The sequence below is a fragment of the Myxine glutinosa genome, chromosome 1, assembly GCF_964187855.1.
Source record: "Myxine glutinosa chromosome 1, kmMyxGlut1.1, whole genome shotgun sequence".
NCBI classification, from domain to species: Eukaryota; Metazoa; Chordata; class Myxini; order Myxiniformes; family Myxinidae; genus Myxine; species Myxine glutinosa.
The window spans coordinates 422,055,234-422,078,716 of NC_136261.1; the positions used below are offsets into that span (position 1 = coordinate 422,055,234).

General features: G+C 46.6%; 1 protein-coding gene across 4 annotated transcripts in view; it reads right to left on the reverse strand.

The window, feature by feature from the left end:
* LOC144889631 (uncharacterized) overlaps window positions 1–23,483 on the reverse strand; it is a 756,734-nt gene that overhangs the window by 77,603 nt on the left and 655,648 nt on the right. For all 4 annotated transcript variants that reach the window (XM_078770622.1, XM_078770620.1, XM_078770619.1 and 1 more), the window contains exons 2-3: window positions 13,967–14,148; window positions 13,719–13,822 (exon numbers count right to left, since the gene is read on the reverse strand). In XM_078770622.1, coding sequence (XP_078626748.1) covers window positions 13,719–13,822; window positions 13,967–14,136 — 274 coding nt within the window. In that variant the 5' untranslated portion in view covers window positions 14,137–14,148. The remainder of the gene's footprint in view (window positions 1–13,718; window positions 13,823–13,966; window positions 14,149–23,483) is intronic.

A 23,483-nucleotide genomic window follows, 5' to 3' on the forward strand; every position in this document is an offset into this window, starting at 1 on the left:
GGCCCCATATTGGCGAAATACTAAATGGCCGCCACCCGGATTAGAGGAAAATCAGTTAAATCACCAAAAGCGTTGGAATCATGTATGATACCACTTTTCAGGGGTTTTCGAGGTGGAGGAATCCAATTATGATGTTATTTTGATGATTCGAGGTCAAAGTCAACCCTCAAGGTCATCTTAAATGTCATTTTTGAGTCGAACATGTCGGTTTTTTAGTTTTTGGTCAAGATTTACGCGAGGTTCAGCATTTTATGTTTCTGGGTTGGGTAATCGAACTCTGACCTTATTTTTGACAATTAGAGGAAATATTTACATGTCTATTTCCTAATTTTCAGGCATATGCAGTTCATCAGTCTAATTACAAAGGTACGGGTTTTGATGTTTTATTAACTGTATGCCATATCCTTGTGTTTAATTTTTGTGCGATCATGATCTGGGTTCATGTATAAATGATTGTATACATGTCATAAATATGACGTCATAGGTCATGTGACCTGGCGGCCATATTGGATTTTATGAAAACCTTAAAAATGGATCTCTGCCTTCATTTTTCGATCGATTCATTTTGAACTTTGACCACTGATTGGATGCATATCCTAATTATGACGTCATAGGTCAGGTGACATGGCGGGATGGACCGGTATGGTCCCCGGATCATACCGCCCTTGGCGCCCGTCAAAAATCGAAAGAGTATGGCATGGGCAACATCTGCACCAAATTTGATGCTTTTGGAAGAATTTGAACCAAAATATCCCTAAGGGCCCTGACTATAGTAATGTATCGATATGTTTGATATGTTTTCTGTTTATGTCTTTGTGTTTTATGTGTTGCTCTTACACAAGCCACGCCTTTGTGTACAAAAAGTCGACATGTGTGCAGGTGAAGGTGATCTGGAAGAGGGAAGTAATTTCCAAATGGATATTCCACAAAACCTTTAGATCTCATCTATTCCGATTAAAGAGTCAAACGATGCATCCACACAAGAATCCAGCAGTACTTCCCTGCCTAACACCCACCAACTAATGCCGGCAGATGAGACGCCAGTTTAACGAACATCCAAGGGACGTCACACATATTGATGAATTACCCTCTTTAATTCCACCACCCCAAAACCTCTTTCCTCCCTCAATCCCCCAATCACCTTCCCATTTTCCCATTCCTACATATGCATATTTCGTATTTAAAATTTTCCTCTGAGTGTCCCAGACTAATCAAGACTGTAATCAGTTGTGCCAAACGGGCAGAGATTCAGAAGTGAGGTTTGGCTAGGTAGTTTGAATGTAGTATCAATGGTGGGGGCGTGGGGGGGGGAGAGGGGTTGAGGTGGTGGAGATGATGCAGAGATGGAGGTTGGAAGTGCTGTGTGTGTGCAGGAGACCAGATGGAAAGGGGACAGTGCCAGGAGGTTTGCAGGAGGATACAAGCTGTTGCACGCGGGTGGGGATGAAATGAGTAATGGCGTTGGAATAATAGTTTTGGAAGAGATCAGTAAGCAGGTGGTCAGAGTGGAAAGATGGGAGGGACGGATAGTTATGGCATGGGTGATGGTTTTGAGGCAAATGGTGTGTGTTATGTCGGTATATGGGCCACAAACGGGAATGTCTAGGATGGAGAAGCAGGAATACAGGGATGCACCGGAGAGGATGATGGGAATAGTTAAGATGGAGGTGATGCTGTGTATTGTGGGGGAGTTTAACGTGCATGTTGGAGTAACGGAGCCGGTTGAAGCGGAATGTTATCTATTTATTTATTTTTTTGTAGACAAGATCGAAGCTCGTGAAAGACCTAACATTAATCACACATCAAGGAAACCGACAAAAACCGACACATAAAACACAAAATAAGGGGAGCAGTAGACAAGATGGGGAGAGAGGGGGAAGGACACAAACACAACATTTGAGAGCAGGGACATCGAGAGAACTGTGGGAGGGAGAGGGCTTGGGGGGGAGGTGGGAGAGGTATAAAACATATGGACACTGCAAGGACTTCCAGGAAAGAAGTTGGAATTTCAAAAAAGTGTATCTGGGGTGAATTAGCGGGGGCAGAAAAGATCAAGGTTTTGGATGGGGAAAGATAAGAGATGGTGGTTAACAGCTGTTTTGAAGACTTGGAGGGAGGAGTGGGATTGAAGGGAGTGGGGTAGTTTGTTCCAGAGGCGGGAGAAAAGGGGAATGAAAGAGTGAAGGTGAGCAGAGAGCCTAGATTTTGGCAGTTTAACCATAAGAGGGTTGCTGGCAGATCTTGTGTGACCTGCAGGAATATTTGGGGGACAGAGCACAGATATAGCTCGGGGAGCAAGGCCGGAGAGGAGTCGGTAGAAGACAGAAAGACCACCAACCTGCCTGCGGTGAGTGAGTGAAAGGCCCTCGGAGTTAGCTTCATCGCAGTTAGCTTCCATCGAGTTAGCTTCCAATGATTCTGCAAGCTTTGGTTTCAACAGGTTTTGGTTTTTGGTTTTTTGGTTTTTTTGGTTTCTCCTTGGTGTCCTTGTGTTTTATACTTCTCCGTCCACCCCCCCCCCCCTTCCCACGCCTCCTCCCCCCAAGCCCTCTCCCTTCCACACATCTCCCTGCTCTCGGATGTTGTGTTTGTGTGCTTCCCCTTCTCTCCCCATCTTGTTTTCCGCTCCCTCTTTTTGTGTGTTTTGTTTGTCTGGTTGATTTGTTTGTGAAGTAAACGTCAGCTCTTTCACGAGCCTCGATTCAGTATACAAAAAAAAAAAAACAAAAAAAAAAAACAGCATGAAGCCCCGAGCTAGGTGTGAGGCAGGAGCACTGGCCCAGAGGGGGGGGAACAGTATTCCATTGAGCTGCAGATGAAAGCCTTGTATGTGATGAGGAGTTCAGGTGTGCCAAGGAAGGACTTTGCACGATGGAGGATGCCCAGTCCGCGACTGGCATTGGAGGCCAGCTTGGAAATGTGGTTTTCCCAAGAAAGGTCATTGGTAAATTTGGTTGGGGAAAAGAAATAGAGAGCGTCAAGAGCTGGTGTCACTGATGGCAAGGAATCAGATGGCCATAGCTGGTTCATTCTTTCAGAAGTGGGAAAACCACAGGATTACCTATAAGAGTGGACAGCACAGATCCGACCTTGATTTGGTGGTGATAAGGAAGCGACAGTTGTTGAGGGTTAAGGATTGCAAGGCCGTTGTGTAATGGCAGACAGAAAGATTTCAATGGGATTGAAAGGGAAGGTTCTGATGTGGTGTGTAACACCGGCCTACCTTTATGGTCTCAAGACGGTGGCACTGACCGAGAGACAACAGAGGCTGTAGGTTTGCAAAAACAACTGAGTCAAGGTTGAGGGAGTGAAGAGTGTGGATAGAACGAGAATGGATGAACTGAGGGAGGAGATTGGTGTGCAGATGAGCTTGACGGGGACATTGGTGAAATGTTGGCTGAAATGAGCTGGACATTTGGTGCAGATAGGGGAAGAAAGAATGGCAAAGAAAGCGGATAGATTGAGGAAATAAGGTAGGAGGAAGAGAGGTACACCATGCTTGAGGTGTGAGGATTGTGTGAAGAACGATATCAGTAAAGTGGGGGTGGTTGGAGGGTGGAGCGCATTGGCTGAAGATGGAGAGGAGTGGAGGAGTATCATGGTCAAGGCAGGGCAGGAGCATGGTACCGTTGTACCTCACCCCTTATAAAGGGAAGAGGAGGAGAACAACAACAACAACTCTCCACATTTTGTGAACATGTACAAAAGTTCCAGTACCTTTTTATGTTCCGATATGCAGGTATTATGGTCTTCGGTTGTCCCTCCATGTGTCCGGTGCAATAACTTGTGAATCATTAGAGGGATTTTTTTTCCAGACTTGGGATGAGTATGAAATAAGACAACAAAATAATATAGTAATATCATCATCATGTTGCCCCGCCGTTATGGCATTGGTGTTAGGTAACAGACTGCGCGAACGTTTTAGGAGCAACAGGCCTTGCACAGAAGTCAGTCGCTCCCTCTCGCCAAACAACCCAAAGTCCAGTGGCAGGCCGAAGCCCGACAAACCAGAAGGGAAGTGTGGTGCAGCGGCTGGCCGGATGCACAGGGAACACCCATAGTGCACCGCCCTTATTTTACAGCATACCACAGGTGCTGCTGGTTAATGCAGTACCTCGCTGCCGTTGTTCCAGTAAGACCGGACATCCGCCAAACGAGCTCATCATTCAACCCAGCAAGCTGGTACTCAATTTGCCGACCTCGGAAGGATGACAGGCTGAGTCAACCCCCCTGGCGTTAATTCAGCGATCGACCGGGATTGGAACTCAGGATCCTAAGATCCCAATCCGGCACCCTAACCGCTAAGCCAACACCAGAGATATAGTATAGTAATATAGTAGTTGTAGTAATATAACGTAACAAAATAATATAGTATCAAAATAATTATCGGCAATATAGTAAAAACAAAAATGGCGTCAGTTGATGGTAAAAACCAATTAACCTTTTTTTCCTGCGCCTCGGACAAGGTCGGAGACGATCAGAAAAAAGGCAGAAAAAAAATCAGGCAGCAAATATATACAGTCACGTGAAAAAGTAAGTACACCCCATGTAAAGTTTTGACTTTTTCAACATATTTCAACATACAGCTATTTGATCTTCATTTCAACAATATTGATAGATAAAGATGATATAATATAACAAATATCATGAAACATTTACATTTTTTAGTCCATTGTATAATTTAAATAAACATAAATGCAAATTTCGCATGTGGTTAAAGTAAGTACACCCTAGGCTCCAATAGGTGGTATTGCCCCCTTTGGCAGAAACAACCTCAAGTAGGCATTTCTTATAACTGTCTACCAGCCTCTGACATCGACTGGGAGAAATTTTTGCCCACTCCTCCATGCAGAATTATTTCAGCTTTGTGATGTTGAGGGGTTTCTTGCATGCACAGCTCGTTTCAAATCCCCCCACAACATCTCGATGGGATTTGGATCCGGGCTTTGACTTGGCCATTCCAGAACCCCTCCATTTCTTTATTTTCAGCCATTCCTTGGTGGATTTACTGGTATGTTTAGGGTCATTGTCATGTTGCAAGGTCCACCTATGGTTGAGCTTCAACTTTCCGTCCGATGGCCTCACATTATCCTCAAGCACCCTCTGGTACAATGAAGAATTCATCGTGGATTCTATGATGGTGAGCTGCCCAGGCCCTGATGCAGCAAAGCTGCCCCAAACCATAATATTTCCACCACCATGCTTTACAGTTGGTATCAGGTTCTTGTGGTCAAATGCCGTCTTTGGTTTTCACCAAACATGTCTTCTGGTACTGTGGCCAAATAGCTCTTCATTTGACTCATCTGTCCAGAGCACATTGTTCCAGAAGTGCTGGTCTTTGCCTAGGTGTTCATTAGCAAACTTTAGTCTGGCCCTGATGTTCTTTCTGGACAGCAAAGGTTTCTTCCTGGCACACCTCCCATGTAGATCAAATTTGTGCAGCCTCTTTCTAATGCTAGACTCGTGCACTTTGACATCAACAGTGGCAAGAGCTACCTGTAGGTCCCGTGATAACATTCTGGGGGTTCTTGGAGACTTCTTTCAACATCTTGCGGTCTGCTCTCTGGCTGAACTTGCTGGGGCGGACTGGCCTGAACAAGTTGGCAGTTTTTTGGAATCTTCTCCACTTGTCGATGATCTTCCGGACAGTCGAATGATTGATTTCAAATTGTTTGGAGATCTTTTTTAATCCCTTCCCAGACTCGTAGGCATCTATAACCTTCTTTCTGAAGGCCTCAGAGAGCTCTTTTGATCTAGGCATGGTGACGTCGCACACTTCAACAACAAAGAGCAAACCAAACTAAATGTCTGAGGTTTAAATAAGACAGGTTCCTCCAAGATCCTCTCTAACGAAGTTCTAATCATTTGCACCTGAGCTGGTGCACCTGATTCTAATTTTAGGTATTTGAAGTAGTGATAAATGTCGGGGTGTACTTACTTTTACCACATGCGAAATTTGCATTTATGTTTATTTAAGTTATACAATGGACTACAAAATGTAAATGTTTCATGATATCTATATTATAATAGGTGAAGGTGATTCTGTCTGTCTGTCTGTCTGTCTGTCCGGGGTGTGGCTGACTCAGTTTGCAGAGTAGCTCCACCCATAGCTCCACCCATTCTTGGAGAGGCTTCATGTAAACAAATATCCACCATTTTATTGACTCAAATAGCTTTGAGGCCTGTTTAGTTAGGCCCGTGCTGTCTTTCTCAACTCAATAGTCACTGTCCCTCACAATGTCTCTGGGCCCCTCCAGACCAAGGTGAAGGTCGACTTCTCCGCACACGGGCGGTTAAACGGACCCCTGGCTGACGTGCTCCAAACGTGCACGTCCCGTACCGGGAACGGTTGCGGCAGCGGACACCTCCTCGGGACGCCACCGGGGTCGGAGCCCGTGATCGCGGCCTCTGGGCTGTGAACGGCACGCAAAGTGCGCGAGGCCCAAGGTGCGACCCATACATGCCCTCGTAGGCATCGAGGTGAACAGTGCCGGACGCTTGGTTCCTTCCAGGAACCCACGTCAACCTGACACGTAACAGGCAATCACCCCGCGTAGGTAACTCCTCTCGGCAGATGGGATTTTCAAACTCAGCGTTCCAAAGCAGGTAAAGATCGACTTGGCTCGCGTCGGAGCTGGTCCAAGTTCAAGATGGCCGCTTCTCTCTCGACCTTGTCTTCCTTTTTCTTCCGGTTCACGATCCAGTTTCCGGTCTCGTGGTAGTAGTGTATATATGTTGCTTCTGGGACATCTCATTTTCCCATTGACTTACATGTTAATTTTCCTCTTAACCTCATTGCCCATTATCACCTCTATTTCTCCCACCCTAATCTTTATGAACCTTTTGTCTATAGTAACTATCCTTAATGTTGTTCATTAGACCACTCAAACACTACAAATATTTGTTTTCCCTTATAGACCTATAATCCTTCTTCTACATATCATCTGGCAGATTATCTTTGACCCACTCAAACATCAACCCATTCACTTACATGTTAATTTTCCTCTCACCTCTTTACGAACCTTTTAGCCTTTTGACACCTATCCTTAATGTTGTTCATTAGACCACTCAAACAATGATCCCCCCTTGGTCTTATGGTACTCTTACTATCAATGATCCCGAGTAGACCACTCAAACATTGATCCTACAAATATTTGTTTATGTGTGGGAAATAATTTAATTATCTTACCACGACAATCACCATCTAATACATTAACAAAGTATATGTTTGAGTTTGGTTCTTTGTCAAGATATTTTAACTGAGCTAAGATAAAATGATAAACCTCCCTTAATGTTCTTGTTTGAGCGCTTCCAGTGCCACATACCATTTTTAAATTAAAGTATATATTTTCCTGACAACCATCAAAGTTTTCCGTCCACTCAAAAATATTTCCATCTTTTTTACCCAATTCACCCGGTACTTAAATTAATTCTCTTATTTGTTTTGTAAAATTTTTTACCAGTTGTCTTTTCAATTATACCTATTTGATATTTTTCACATTCGTTATGTTTACCATTTATATACCAAGGTTGATTACACCTCCACTCTTTAGTCTGGTTGGTACTTGGTTCTATCATTTATATAATAGTAAAAAGGCGGCGGTTGCCCGTTAAAATCCCGAACCCCCCTTTTTAACTTATCACTTATATACTTATATAACCATAAGGGAGACTATCAATTCCATTTTCTAAAATAAACCTCTTATCATCAAAAGCCCCCAATGCTTTCTTATTCACCTCTTCTGAATATAAGTTATGTTTATAACTTCTTATTCCATTAATCTTTCTAAACTCTTCTTTCTTTGTTGTTAAACAGTTATAATAATCCTTAAAGTTTATTGTTTCTTTAATAACATTTTTCTTTACACCTTTTAACTTCTTATCAGTCTTTTCAACATTATTCACAATGTATTTATAAGCATAAGACTTAGACCTCAATCCCACAAATTCACTCATGACATTTCCTCCTAATTCATCCTTAAACTTTCCAATCACCTTTTTATTTTTAGAAGAGAACAACTCACTCTCTGTACTGTAATTACTAGTGTCATAGATATTAATGTCCTTTTTCATGTCTGAATAAACATCATCAGTATTAATTTGCAAAATAAAACTATCTGTATCCATATAAAGTAGATTAACATCATTTTGATATTTCTTCCTCAAGTTATTATAAAAGTAATCATACATTAATGACTTTGATAAATCAAGAATTGATGTTCCAATACAAATAGGCTTGTCCATTTCAATACTCTCTTTAATCAAATGGATTGCACAAAAGTTCTCAGTAAAGACCTCAGCTCTAGTAAAACTCGGTCTATTAATTAATTTTGATGCTTGTTTCCAAGATGATGATAGTCTGATATTTTGTCTTTTCCTCACATTTTCCATGGTCTTACCAAAGACCGCATTATTCATCAATTTATAAAAGTCTTTCTCAAAATCTCTTTTTGACTCTGTTCTTCTTTGTGTATTAAAATCAATGTACCCCTTTAACCAATGACTTTGATTGAAATTTAGAACCCTATGGATCTTCTCTACTCTTAGACCTTTTGATAAATATTGTCGCAAATTTCTTTGGTGTAGAACATAATTTTTCTTGTTATATAATGTAGTAAGTAATTTTTCTGTTGATTCACCTATATTAAATGATTGTTGATAATCACTTAACCACTCCTTCTTTGGACTTTCCTTTTCACAAGCAAATGGGAGATCTTTGTGTAGGTTATGAAGTTCCTCTGGATATTTCAAATCAACTTCAAAATAATAACCAACTTTTTCTTTATCCAATTATTTTTGTGTCGAGACACATACATCTTGAAAAACCTTTTTGTAGTCTTTTTGCTTTACCCATCTAAGTTTTCCATAAGGAAGAGCCTGAGACATTGCCCAGCCATACAGGTTGTTTCGCGTCATAGTACATCAAGTAAGAACTCTCTTTTGTTGAATCATAATTTGGAAGATATTTGTTATTTGCTTTTGCGTATCTACTCGAGCAGACTTGTGAAATTCCACCTCTTTTTGCCTTTTCAATCATCAAAAGCATATCAACATCATTTATTAAATCCAAAGCTTGTTTTGTCATTTTCAACATCGCACTCCAGGCCAATCCAGGTGCTGTGTAGTAGTGAGCAGGATCCAATCCATATCCAGTGCGACAAACAGATCTGAAGGCTTCAAATACATCGGCCAATAAAAGCACATCAGTTTTGAGATACAAATCGTGATACTCGCCAAGATTCTTGATGTTATATTTTTCCCAAACATTTTGTGCGTGTACATAATCTTTATCAGATATCTGACTGTTGTTTAATTTGTGATAGAAATTTTCTTTTGAAGGAAGTTGTGTTTCATTGAATCTCTCAAATGAGTCCATATAGTCATAGGGGTAAATTCCCTTTTGTGTTAGAAAATATTTATCTAAACAATACTCTGAAAGACATGGAAACTCTTTTAGATTTTGAACCAAGGTAGCCAATGGACTTGCCATGAATTTAAATGTATCAATAAATCTGATATGAGTAATAGGAGATGTGTGAATTGTTTTTGTGAATGAAATGTATTTCTGATCCGTGTTTGGAATTGCTGAGATACTTCCAGAAGTCTTTGAGAGTTCCTTGATAAATAGATGTGTATCATAATGAGCGTTGTTATGAAGAAAGACAGGAATGAAAGAGGGGAGTTGATAATTAATATTACAACTTTGATGAGCCGGACCTCTATATTTACCAGTGAGATGACAATGGTCTCTAACCTTTAGACTTTTACCAATTTTCTTCTCACAAATATGACAGGCAACCTTTGGCTGTCTAAATTCCCTTTTTTCTTTACTTGTTAAGGACATTGGTTTATTGGTTTCTCTAATTATCTTGGTTATTCGGACACAGTCTTTTTCTAGTCGTTTCACAAACTCCTCTGGGGTATTTGAGCCTCTATACACCTCTATCTTGTTATATTCATCACAACCGGATGATTTCATATAATAACAAAAACCACAAGGAGTATGTTTTTGATATTTATTTGTGTATGATTCTTTTGGATCTGGAGAAGCAGTATAAATTTTTTCTAAAATACTTTCAAAATCAGCATATATAACAAATGGATGTTTTATTGTTTTCTTTTCATCTTTGAATGTGATCTTTGAGCCTTTATTAGGCATGTTGATTACCGTTGATTTATGTTCACCACAATAATTTGAATGTTTATCTAATCTTTCTTGTGTATGGAAGAAGTTAAGACAACGCATACAAATATATATTTTATTTGTTCTTTTACATACTTGTGGTTTTATTAATTTTGTAATATCTTTGATGTATGTATAATGTGAATTTTCGTCTGAATTAAAATATAGAAGATTAATATGAGTTTGTTTACAATTGTCAGAAAGCTTTAAAACCTGAATGTTGTTTGTTTCTGTTAGACCATAAACATTAACTGATAAATTATTCAACTTTTCAAATTTAGGAATATCATTTAAAGTCATCGGAAACTTTAGATCTTTCGTATTTAATGTATTCTCATATTTTTTATAATGAGATACTCTTTCATCATGAAAATGTGGAGGATGTAAGTGTGCTAGAATAGACCAGAAAAAACATTTATTGTCTTTATTTTTGATATTGATAACTGCTTTTCTATTTTTGATAACACTGGGTAAATCAATGTAAGAAGAAGCTTTTAGAGGATCTGATTTATGAATATGAATGTCTATGTAAATATTTTTTCCTATATTGAATCCACTTCCTACGATTGAATTATCCACATCTTGCTCTTGTTTAATAAGTTCATCATAGACGCCTGATGTTTTAAAATCTTGATATGAAGATATAAAGTGTGGCTCAGTTCTCATGTATGGTGTATCTATAACTCCTTCGTCCTTTGTCATTTCTAATTTTACTCCCATATAAAATTTAAGTGGTTTCATTTCTTTTAGTGTTTTTTCAATCAACGTTTGAACAGCAGGTTTAACTATTTCTACAGCATCAACTATAGACTCTGGTTCAGGAGGTTTGAAGTTAAAGACTCTTATTTTAATATGTCCTTTTAATGCACCAACAGAATTTTTAGTTGTGATAAAATTTGATAAATGTTGATTTGTTTTAAGATGTATTTTGAAGCCTTTCTTGAGGATATTTTTATTACAGGCAGAACAGTGTTTTGTTTCCTTCTGAATAGGAGATAGTAGGTGAAGTAGATTAAATGTGTGTTTGTTAGTTTTAAGGTGTCTTTTGTATTGTTTATATTCTTGTTCACAAATGTCACAATATGTTGCTTTGATCATATTTATATAGCAAAATTATACTTAAAGTAAAACACCTTTTTAGAGGCTTTTTTAAAGATGAAACTGTGCTTAAAGTAAAACACTTATAGAAGAAAGTGCCTTTTTACAGGCTTTTTATATATGAAACTATACTTAAAGTAAAACACTTTTTCACTGAGAATCATCTGAGTCATAACTATCACATGAATACTCAGAATCATACTCAGAGTCATCAATAAAGCTACTCTCATAACTATCATTTGAGCACAAACTATTAGCATCATAACTATGATCTGAGTTCAATGAAATACGATCATTACTGTCGTCCGAGTTCAATAAAATAGTAAAATCTTCACTGCTGTAATGACTCATATTTAATTAGCAGGAAAAATATTCCCATCAATATCAATAAACTTTCTTTCATTAACAGATTCAATCTCTACATTTTTAATATCAAAAGTTAACTTTAAATAATCTCTATCATAGAACGAAATGACATTTCACCAGAAATATTAACATCATTCATTTTACTTAGATCTACACCCTTTGGATTATTAAAGTAAATACAAATTTCTCCACGAGTATTGTTGATGGTCTTACCATTCTTTTTCAAAGTATCACGATCGATCACTTTTTCAAGCTTTGAATAAATTGCCAGGAGTAGAAGTGAAACTTTTGTTAGATTTACTTTAATGGTTGTCTTTCCAGGTATAGTTAGAGCTCTTCCTTTAAATGAAATAGAGGGGCTCATGTTATTTTCCATAACTGGCTTTACCCAAAAATTTCCATATTTGTCTTTGTTCAATTTAACATCTTTGACATATTTTTCTATATCTTCCACCGAAGTAGAGATTGATTGAAATTTGTCTTTTGTGCTTTGAAACATTGTATTTATTAATGAATAAACCTGCGTTTAGTTTAAGTAAAAATTTACTATATAAATATGATAAGTTCTGAAGGATATTTAGAATTTACAGACCCTCCATATGATAAATTAGAGAATTGTCCGGCTTGTGATAGAATAGGGCTTAATAATGAGGGTTCATATAAACAATGTATTTTCTGTGATTTAATTTTAATTAATGATAATAAAAAATATAAAAATATATATAATTCTTTTAAATTAGAACCAAAAATGAATTACTTTACAAGATTAATAAGAGAGATGTATTGTGATGATAATACACCATTTCTTTCAAGGGAAGAGACTATTTGTATTGAGGAAATGTATTATACAATGATATATGAAATGTATTGTTGCGGATATGAGATTGGCCTCCATCCATATCTGCTTGTAAATATTCCCCTATTTCCCCAATACTTCCCAACTATCCCCAATCCCCCATTCCCTAGTCCCATTTTCTGTAAACAGCACTCTGTAGACCCGACCTTCCCCTATTTCCCCCATTAAATGTCGCATCCAGGTCCACCGCATCTCACGTAGACAACTTTCGGACATCTTGCTAGTTATTCTTAGTCTATGTCAGTTAAGGACTCGTTTCCATTAATTCTGACTCTTCGTTGCACCAGAATGTGATTGTATGGCACCATTAGTAAGCTTAGGACCTCCCAATACCTCCACGCATCTCTTCCTCATGGAATAACAACACCAACAACAACAACAGCGGCGGCGGCGCGGCGGCGGCACGGGGAGTGCGCATCCATACTCCGGCTTGGTTAGCCGCCATTGAACATGTGCTCCGACGGGGTTACCGCGCAGGGGCTCGCTGTCAGCTCCTCGTCAAGGGCGGAGCCCGGTAACCCCCCCGCACCCAATAGGAGCGGCGGACCGATTCCATCTGGGGCGGAGCTAACGAGCCGAGGGCGTGTCACTCACCGCTGAGCATGCACAGAAAGGGGGAGGTGACGTGAGATGCGCACTGGACTGCAAGGAAGAGAGACGCCACCAACCGAGCGCTGCGATACCTCCCCGCATCTCTGGACTGGACCGAGCTGTATCCTGTCCCTGAGCCAAGGTGCACCTTGAGCTATCGACTGCCTGTCCTTCCCTGCCATCAATCCCCGTGTAAGTCAGTCTTGTCCCGTTTGTCTGTGGTCTGTCGGGGATAAGATAAGACTGTGTCTAAGTGCCCATCTTTCTGTGCTTTACCTCTTACCGTGTAATCTACCCGTTTCTGCATCACCAATATTATATCCTCCTCCGGAGGTCTTGAGAACTGTACCCCTTGTGTCGTTGCATTTATCCCAGCCGTTGTGTCCTTTCCTTCATTGATTTAGCATAGCGCGACTTAGTCAACGTTTGAGTGGAATCGGGTAAACTGTGCGGACGCGGTAATACCAAACCGCTCGGTAAACTAACATCTAAAACCGCGTCTGTAACAGTATTATATTATACAAATGGAAAGAGATTATACAAGTGAAAACTATACAAAAAAATAAATGGCAAAAGATCAAGATATTTGTTGGCATGCGATGTTGTATTAAAAAAGTTACATACCAGATGTGGGTCTTGATCCATCATCCTGAGAGCGGAGACTGCAGAAATCACTGAACCCGATTCCAGAGAAACCAGGAACATTTTCCAGCTGCACATTTTGGAATCTAACAAAGTTTTGAGAGAATCAGGAAACTTCCCGAATAACATTCTCTAAGATGACAAAAATACTTCCCAACAGAGAAGAACCTGCAATCTGGACATCTTGTGGCTTCAAAAAAGAATTCATAAATTTACAGAAGTCAGCATACATTGCAAATTGTATTTTCTCTTTGGAGAGGGAGAGGAGCTCAGTCTGCAACGCATCCGATTCAGTACAAGCTCGAATAACCTGATTCTCAATCCCAAGCTTATCGATCACTGCTTGGGCTGTTTCTCCTCTCAGGCCTTGGAACTTGAGCCATTCCAAGAAGCTCTCCATTTCACCGATGACCTGCCAGGGATACAATGCCTGTGTTAAGAAAGGAAAGGTTGTACATGTTATTTTCCATACTCTCTTCAGAATGTTTTGTGTGTTATTTCCATTGACAATCCAATCAATTATCCATATAATAATAGCGTAAGGACTCGACTTTGTTATCCCTTTTACGCCGCACCCAGTGACCCGATGCCCACGGCACTAATGGATTTACGATCTACGAACCGCACTCTTTGTTTATCATGTGCAGCCATACTCGAAAAATCTGAATTAGCCGACGTTGGGGCCCAAAAGCATCCGATTAACTTCCGATACGACGCCATCTTATTGGCGTCTGCTGGGTGAAGGCGAAGCAAGCCGTCCGCTGATTGGACAGTCGAAGGCGACAGCAAGCCGTCCACTGTGTGGACAATCCTGAGCATGCATTTGTGCCGGTGTCGTCGATTGCAGTGTACGCTAACCTCATCAGGTGGGTTTACCATAATTTCTTCCAACTGCGCTCTTTGTTTATCACGTACAGCCATACTCGAAAAATCTGAATTAGTCGACTTTGGGGCCCAAAAGCATCCGATTAACTGCCGATATGACGCCATCCTCCCTTCCGTGGATTTCCACGGGTTTCGGCTAGTTATCCAATAAATGCGGCCTTTTGCATCCAGTTTGTTCACCCACTGTGTCCCATTTTGTAAGTTTTCTTATCAATCAGCATCTAATGAATGTGAATTTTTATATACAGAGGCAAAAATATACCCAGAGTAAACGAGAGGAGACCATTGAGCCCGTTATGCTGCGCCACATCCACACCAGACCAATTTTATCCGCCAAAACGATGCAATTTCATTTCGGGAATGAGGGGAGGAATGTGGATGAGACAATGTGGCACGACCAGGGAGTTTTTATCGGGAAAAAAGTCAAAAGTTGGGGGTGCGTACTATAAACGGGGATAGAAAAAAACTCGGCTTCAAAACAAGTCAATTTTCCAATACATTTACGAAAAAAAGTATTTTACAAAAAGCTATCTCGGTTGCACGTTTTCCCCGTTGCGTCATGCACAATTCCGCCGACATGCAGGGCCGACATTGCTGCTCGTTCACCCTGGATGGCAAGCGGGTTTTGTACCATTACGTGCTTTCTATGGATTTGCCGCTCAAAGCAACGCCGCTTCCGGAATGTGAATAGAACGGCTTTTCCTGCTCTGAAAAGCCACATCGGTCTTTTATTTTGAAGGTCTTTTATTTTACGACTGCAATTGCGTAGCAATCCGAAATTATAGGGCAGATTACCATAAACCTCAGCTCGGACTGATACGTCTTCATTCGTTCTGTCTGGTTCCAGAGAAGAGAAGATCAAGATGCCAAGGCGGTCGTACACTTCATCGTTCAAACTCTCCGTCTGCAGAAGAGTTTGGAAACCGAGAAGCTGGGAGGAAGCACGGCGTGAATGAGTCTGTCATCCGGCGCTGGCGAATAACAAAGGCTTCCATTAAGGATATGCTGAGGAAGAAGAAGGCGAACAGGGGAAAATCAGTGAACTGGCCTCAGCTGGAGGAGCGTGTCATCGCCTGGGTTCGGGAAAAGAGGGCAGAGGGTCACGCCATTTCTACACTTGCTCTCAGGCTGAAGGCAAGGAGCTTCGCTTTGGACGGGACATCGAAGACTTCATGGCCAGCACATCGTGGGCCTACATATTTATGGAATGCCATAATCTGTCGGTACGATGCCGCACGCACATCGCACAGCATCTTCCCGACAATAAGGCTGACAAAACGACACGCTTCCAGGCATTCATAATCAAGCTTCGCCGGGAGCACAACCACCAGCTCAGCAGGATCGGAAAGGCCGACCAGACCCCTCTAACCTTCGACATTCGAAAAGAGACCAGCATCGGAGTGAAGGGGGAGCAGACAGTCACAGTCAAGACCACCAGCCACGAAAAAGACCATTTCACCGTTATGCTCACTTGCACCGCTGACGGGGGCAAGCTTTCACCGTATGTCATCTTCAATTGGAAAACTCTACCCAAGATAAAATTTCCAGCGGGTGTCATCGTTCGAGCCCAAAAGGGTTGGATGGATCTGGCCCTGGTCCAACACTGGCTATGGTATATACGGTACATTTTGTTTTAATTATTGAAATAAAAAGAGAAAAAAGCAATTTTTGGTGTTTTCTTTTTTTTTCAGAGGGGTGGTGGCTGGGGAGGAGGGGAGGAGGGAGGAAGGTTTGGGCGATGGCGGTTCTTGGATGACAAACATCAACCACACACCACCCCTTGACGATACCCCCCATAGACATGACACTCCACTTCACTTCACTTCACTTCACTTCACTTCACTCAGATGCACACAATCTCCCAATCGATGCTCGAGTAACAAACGTCTTGCCAAAATCCCAATACTCTTCTTTCTCTAAAGCTTCCACGTACCTATCTAATCCTAATTTAAACGTCTATCTATTGGTTCTCTTGCCACTGCCTTACTCGGAGACCATCCCATGCATTAACTACTCTCTGAGTGAAAGACCCTTACCTTACTACCATATTATCTCTTCTTTTCTTTACTAGATTACTGACCCTGGGCCTGTCACTATCTCTGCGGAAGAATTATTCTGCACTTATTTTGTCGATACCCTTCATTATTATCATATCCCATCATAAGCGCCTCCTTTCTAATGTATAAAGCTGTCTCCTTCAGGCACTCCTCATTTTTTCACATCAGTCTAGCTGGGCCTGGAATCAATCTAGTAGGTCTGTGTTGAATCCTCTGTATAAGCAGCTATGTCTTTCCAGACCTGTGGTGAACAAAACTGCAAGCAATATTCTAAATGAGGCCTCACTAAGTGTTCAAGTGCATACTTCAATTTTAATAAAATAATCATATTAAAGATGGTAAAAAAAATCCAGAAGTTTAGCGCTATGAAGCAGTCTCATCAATCACCAGTATGACCTTGCATACTGTAACAAGACGACATTGAGTCGCAGTTTAGAAGCTGGACGTTTTATTGATCAACATAGAACACAGCGTCTATCAGCCTCGTACTACACATCCATATCAGCAGTCTTCTTCACCCTAATCCTGTGCCTCTTACATGCGAGGCCCTCTACTGCTAAATATCGAAATATATCATGGTTCTTGAAAGTATTATGAAGGCGATTTGTGTTATATAATATATTCAAGTACTAGTGGGGTCACCCGTGGGAATCCCACAGGCATGGATGTGTGTGACATTTGGACATATTGAGTTAGATGATGCACCTGCACATTCAGTGGGTCAGACACACGGGGGAGAGTGGGTCACACACACGGGGGAGAGTGGGTCACACACGGAGGAGAGTGGGTCACACACACGGGGGAGAGTGGGTCACACACACGGGGGAGAGTGGGTCACACACACGGGGGAGAGTGGGTCACACACATGGGGGGGAGAGTGGGTCACACACACGGTGGAGAGTGGGTCACACACACGGGGGAGAGTGGGTCACACACACGGGGGAGAGTGGGTCACACACACAGGGGAGAGTGGGTCACACACACGGGGGAGAGTGGGTCACACTTTACTCCTCTCCCCTCATTACTTTCCAACTCCTCCTCACTCCTCTCCCCTCCCCTCCCCTCCCCTCCCCAGTCTCCTCTCCCCTCCCCAGTCTCCTCTCCCCTCCCCTCCCCAGTCTCCTCTCCCCTCCCCAGTCTCCTCTCCCCTACCCAGTCTCCTCTCCCCTACCCAGTCTCCTCTCCCATCCCCAGTCTCCTCTCCCCTCCCCAGTCTCCTCTCCCATCCCCAGTCTCCTCTCCCCTCCCCAGACTCCTCTCCCCTCCCCAGTCTCCTCTCCCCTCCCCAGTCTTCTCTCCCCTCCCCAGTCTCCTCTCCCCTCCCCAGTCTCCTCTCCCCTCTCCAGTCTCCTCTCCCCTCCCCAGTCTCCTCCCCAGTCTCCTCTCCCCTCCCCAGTCTCCTCTCCCCTCCCCAGTCTCCTCTCCCCTCCCCAGTCTCCTCTCCCCTCCCCAGTCTCCTCTCCCCTCCCCAGTCTCCTCTCCCCTCCCCAGTCTCCTCTCCCCTCCCCAGTCTCCTCTCCCCTCCCCAGTCTCCTCTCCCCTCCCCAGTCTCCTATCCCATCCCCAGTCTCCTCTCCCCTCTCCAGTCTCCTCTCCCGTCCCCAGTCTCCTCTCCCCTCTCCTCTCCCCTCTCCAGTCTCCTCTCCAGTCTCCTCTCCAGTCTCCTCTCCAGTCTCCTCTCCAGTCTCCTCTCTCCTCTCCTCTCCAGTCTCCTCTCCCCTCTCCTCTCCAGTCTCCTGTCCCCTCTCCTCTCCAGTCTCCTCTCCCCTCTCCATTCACAGTCTCCTCTCTCCAGTCTCATCTCTCCCCTCTCCAGTCTCCTCTCCCCTCTCCAGTCTCCTCTCCCCTCTCCAGTCTCCTCTCCCCTCTCCAGTCTCCTCTCCAGTCTCCTCTCCCCTCTCCAGTCTCCTCTCCCCTCTCCAGTCTCCTCTCCCCTCTCCAGTCTCCTCTCCCCTCTCCAGTCTCCTCTCCCCTCTCCAGTCTCCTCTCCCCTCTCCAGTCTCCTCTCCCCTCTCCAATCTCCTCTCCCCTCTCCAGTCTCCTCTCCCCTCTCCAGTCTCCTCTCCCATCTCCAGTCTCCTCTCCCCTCTCCAGTCTCCTCTCCCCTCTCCAGTCTCCTCTCCCCTCTCCAGTCTCCTCTCCCCTCTCCAGTCTCCTCTCCCCTCTCCCCTCTCCAGTCTCCTCTCCCCTCTCCCCTCTCCAGTCTCCTCTCCCCTCTCCAGTCTCCTCTCCCCTCTCCAGTCTCCTCTCCCCTCTCCAGTCTCCTCTCCCCTCTCCAGTCTCCTCTCCCCTCTCCAGTCTCCTCTCCCCTCTCCAGTCTCCTCTCCCCTCTCCAGTCTCCTCTCCCCTCTCCAGTCTCCTCTCCCCTCTCCAGTCTCCTCTCCCCTCCCCAGTCTCCTCTCCCCTCTCCAGTCTCCTCTCCCCTCTCCAGTCTCCTCTCCCCTCTCCAGTCTCCTCTCCCCTCTCCAGTCTCCTCTCCCCTCTCCAGTCTCCTCTCCCCCTCTCCAGTCTCCTCTCCCCTCTCCAGTCTCCTCTCCCCTCTCCAGTCTCCTCTCCCCTCTCCAGTCTCCTCTCCCCTCTCCAGTCTCCTCTCCCCTCTCCAGTCTCCTCTCCCCTCTCCAGTCTCCTCTCCCCTCTCCAGTCTCCTCTCCCCTCTCCAGTCTCCTCTCCCCTCTCCAGTCTCCTCTCCCCTCTCCAGTCTCCTCTCCCCTCTCCAGTCTCCTCTCCCCTCTCCAGTCTCCTCTCCCCTCTCCAGTCTCCTCTCCCCTCTCCAGTCTCCTCTCCCCTCTCCAGTCTCCTCTCCCCTCGCCAGTCTCCTCTCCCCCTCTCCAGTCTCCAGTCTCCAGTCTCCTCTCTCCTCTCCTCTCCAGTCTCCTCTCCCCTCTCCTCTCCAGTCTCCTCTCCCCTCTCCTCTCCCCTCTCCTTTCCAGTCTCCTCTCCCCTCTCCTCTCCCCTCTCCATTCACATTCTCCTCTCTCCAGTCTCATCTCTCCCCTCTCCAGTCTCCTCTCCCCTCTCCAGTCTCCTCTCCCCTCTCCAGTCTCCTCTCCCATCTCCAGTCTCCTCTCCCCTCTCCAGTCACCTCTCCCCTCTCCAGTCTCCTCTCCCCTCTCCAGTCTCCTCTCCCCTCTCCAGTCTCCAGTCTCCAGTCTCCTCTCCAGTCTCCTCTCCCCTCTCCAGTCTCCTCTCCAGTCTCCTCTCCCCTCTCCAGTCTCCTCTCCCCTCTCCAGTCTCCTCTCCCCTCTCCTCTCCCCTCTCCAGTCTCCTCTCCCCTCTCCAGTCTCCAGTCTCCTCTCCCCTCCCCTCTCCAGTCTCCTCTCCCCTCTCCAGTCTCCTCTCCCCTCTCCAGTCTCCTCTCCCCTCTCCAGTCTCCTCTCCCCTCTCCCGTCTCCTCTCCCCTCTCCAGTCTCCTCTCCCCTCTCCAGTCTCCTCTCCCCTCTCCAGTCTCCTCTCCCCTCTCCAGTCTCCTCTCCCCTCTCCAGTCTCCTCTCCCCTCTCCAGTCTCCTCTCCCCTCTCCAGTCTCCTCTCTCCAGTCTCCTCTCCCCTCTCCAGTCTCCTCTCCCCTCTCCAGTCTCCTCTCCCCTCTCCAGTCTCCTCTCCCCTCTCCAGTCTCCTCTCCCCTCTCCAGTCTCCTCTCCCCTCTCCAGTCTCCTCTCCCCTCTCCAGTCTCCTGTCCCCTCCCCAGTCTCCTCTCCCCTCTCCAGTCTCCTCTCTCCCCTCTCCAGTCTCCTCTCCCCTCTCCAGTCTCCTCTCCCCTCTCCCCTCTCCAGTCTCCTCTCCCCTCTCCAGTCTCCTCTCCCCTCTCCAGTCTCCTCTCCCCTCTCCAGTCTCCTCTCCCCTCTCCAGTCTCCTCTCCCCTCTCCAGTCTCCTCTCCCCTCTCCAGTCTCCTCTCCCCTCTCCAGTCTCCTCTCCCCTCTCCAGTCTCCTCTCCCCTCACCAGTCTCCTCTCCCCTCTCCCCTCTCCAGTCTCCTCTCCCCTCTCCAGTCTCCTCTCCCCTCTCCAGTCTCCTCTCCCCTCTCCAGTCTCCTCTCCCCTCTCCAGTCTCCTCTCCCCTCTCCAGTCTCCTCTCCCCTCTCCAGTCTCCTCTCCCCTCTCCAGTCTCCTCTCCCCTCGCCAGTCTCCTCTCCCCTCTCCAGTCTCCAGTCTCCAGTCTCCTCTCTCCTCTCCTCTCCAGTCTCCTCTCCCCTCTCCTTTCCAGTCTCCTCTCCCCCTCTCCTCTCCCCTCTCCATTCACATTCTCCTCTCTCCAGTCTCATCTCTCCCCTCTCCAGTCTCCTCTCCCCCTCTCCAGTCTCCTCTCCCCTCTCCAGTCTCCTCTCCCATCTCCAGTCTCCTCTCCCCTCTCCAGTCACCTCTCCCCTCTCCAGTCTCCTCTCCCCTCTCCAGTCTCCTCTCTCCAGTCTCCAGTCTCCTCTCCAGTCTCCTCTCCCCTCTCCAGTCTCCTCTCCAGTCTCCTCTCCCCTCTCCAGTCTCCTCTCCCCTCTCCTCTCCCCTCTCCAGTCTCCTCTCCCCTCTCCAGTCTCCTCTCCCCTCTCCAGTCTCCAGTCTCCAGTCTCCTCTCCCCTCCCCTCTCCAGTCTCCTCTCCCCTCTCCAGTCTCCTCTCCCCTCTCCAGTCTCCTCTCCCCTCTCCAGTCTCCAGTCTCCTCTCCTCTCTCCAGTCTCCAGTCTCCTCTCCCCTCCCCTCTCCAGTCTCCTCTCCCCTCTCCAGTCTCCTCTCCCCTCTCCAGTCTCCTCTCCCCTCTCCCCTCTCCCCTCTCCAGTCTCCTCTCCCCTCTCCTCTCCCCTCTCCAGTCTCCTCTCCCCTCTCCAGTCTCCTCTCCCCTCTCCAGTCTCCTCTCCCCTCTCCAGTCTCCTCTCCCCTCTCCAGTCTCCAGTCTCCTCTCCCCTCTCCCCTCTCCAGTCTCCAGTCTCCTCTCCCCTCTCCCCTCTCCAGTCTCCTCTCCCCTCTCCAGTCTCCTCTCCCCTCTCCAGTCTCCAGTCTCCTCTCCCCTCCCCTCTCCAGTCTCCTCTCCCCTCTCCAGTCTCCTCTCCCCTCTCCAGTCTCCTCTCCCCTCTCCCCCTCTCCCCTCTCCAGTCTCCTCTCCCCTCTCTCCTCTCCCCTCTCCAGTCTCCTCTCCCCTCTCCAGTCTCCTCTCCCCTCTCCAGTCTCCAGTCTCCTCTCCCCTCCCCTCTCCAGTCTCCTCTCCCCTCTCCAGTCTCCTCTCCCCTCTCCAGTCCTCCTCTCCCCTCTCCAGTCTCCTCTCCCCTCTCCCGTCTCCTCTCCCCTCTCCAGTCTCCTCTCCCCTCTCCAGTCTCCTCTCCCCTCTCCAGTCTCCTCTCCCCTCTCCAGTCTCCTCTCCCCTCTCCAGTCTCCTCTCCCCTCTCCAGTCTCCTCTCCCCTCTCCAGTCTCCTCTCTCCAGTCTCCTCTCCCCTCTCCAGTCTCCTCTCCCCTCTCCAGTCTCCTCTCCCCTCTCCAGTCTCCTCTCCCCTCTCCAGTCTCCTCTCCCCTCTCCAGTCTCCTCTCCCCTCTCCAGTCTCCTCTCCCCTCTCCAGTCTCCTGTCCCCTCCCCAGTCTCCTCTCCCCTCTCCAGTCTCCTCTCCCCTCTCCAGTCTCCTCTCCCCTCTCCAGTCTCCTCTCCCCTCTCCCCTCTCCAGTCTCCTCTCCCCTCTCCAGTCTCCTCTCCCCTCTCCAGTCTCCTCTCCCCTCTCCAGTCTCCTCTCCCCTCTCCAGTCTCCTCTCCCCTCTCCAGTCTCCTCTCCCCTCTCCAGTCTCCTCTCCCCTCTCCAGTCTCCTCTCCCCTCGCCAGTCTCCTCTCCCCTCTCCAGTCTCCAGTCTCCAGTCTCCTCTCTCCTCTCCTCTCCAGTCTCCTCCCCCCTCTCCTCTCCAGTCTCCTCTCCCCTCTCCTCTCCCCTCTCCATTCACATTCTCCTCTCTCCAGTCTCATCTCTCCCCTCTCCAGTCTCCTCTCCCCTCTCCAGTCTCCTCTCCCCTCTCCAGTCTCCTCTCCCATCTCCAGTCTCCTCTCCCCTCTCCAGTCACCTCTCCCCTCTCCAGTCTCCTCTCCCCTCTCCAGTCTCCTCTCCCCTCTCCAGTCTCCAGTCTCCAGTCTCCTCTCCAGTCTCCTCTCCCCTCTCCAGTCTCCTCTCCAGTCTCCTCTCCCCTCTCCAGTCTCCTCTCCCCTCTCCTCTCCCCTCTCCAGTCTCCTCTCCCCTCTCCAGTCTCCAGTCTCCTCTCCCCTCCCCTCTCCAGTCTCCTCTCCCCTCTCCAGTCTCCTCTCCCCTCTCCAGTCTCCTCTCCCCTCTCCAGTCTCCTCTCCCCTCTCCCGTCTCCTCTCCCCTCTCCAGTCTCCTCTCCCCTCTCCAGTCTCCTCTCCCCTCTCCAGTCTCCTCTCCCCTCTCCAGTCTCCTCTCCCCTCTCCAGTCTCCTCTCCCCTCTCCAGTCTCCTCTCCCCTCTCCAGTCTCCTCTCTCCAGTCTCCTCTCTCCAGTCTCCTCTCCCCTCTCCAGTCTCCTCTCCCCTCTCCAGTCTCCTCTCCCCTCTCCAGTCTCCTCTCCCCTCTCCAGTCTCCTCTCCCCTCTCCAGTCTCCTGTCCCCTCCCCAGTCTCCTCTCCCCTCCCCAGTCTCCTCTCCCCTGCCCAGTCTCCTCTCCTCTTCCCCTCCCCAGTCTCCTCTCCCCTCCCCAGTCTCCTCTCCCCTCTCCAGTCTCCTCTCCCATCTCCTCTCCCCTCTCCCCTCTCCAGTCTCCTCTCCAGTCTCCTCTCCCCTCTCCAGTCTCCTCTCCCCTCTCCAGTCTCCTCTCCCCTCTCCAGTCTCCTCTCCCC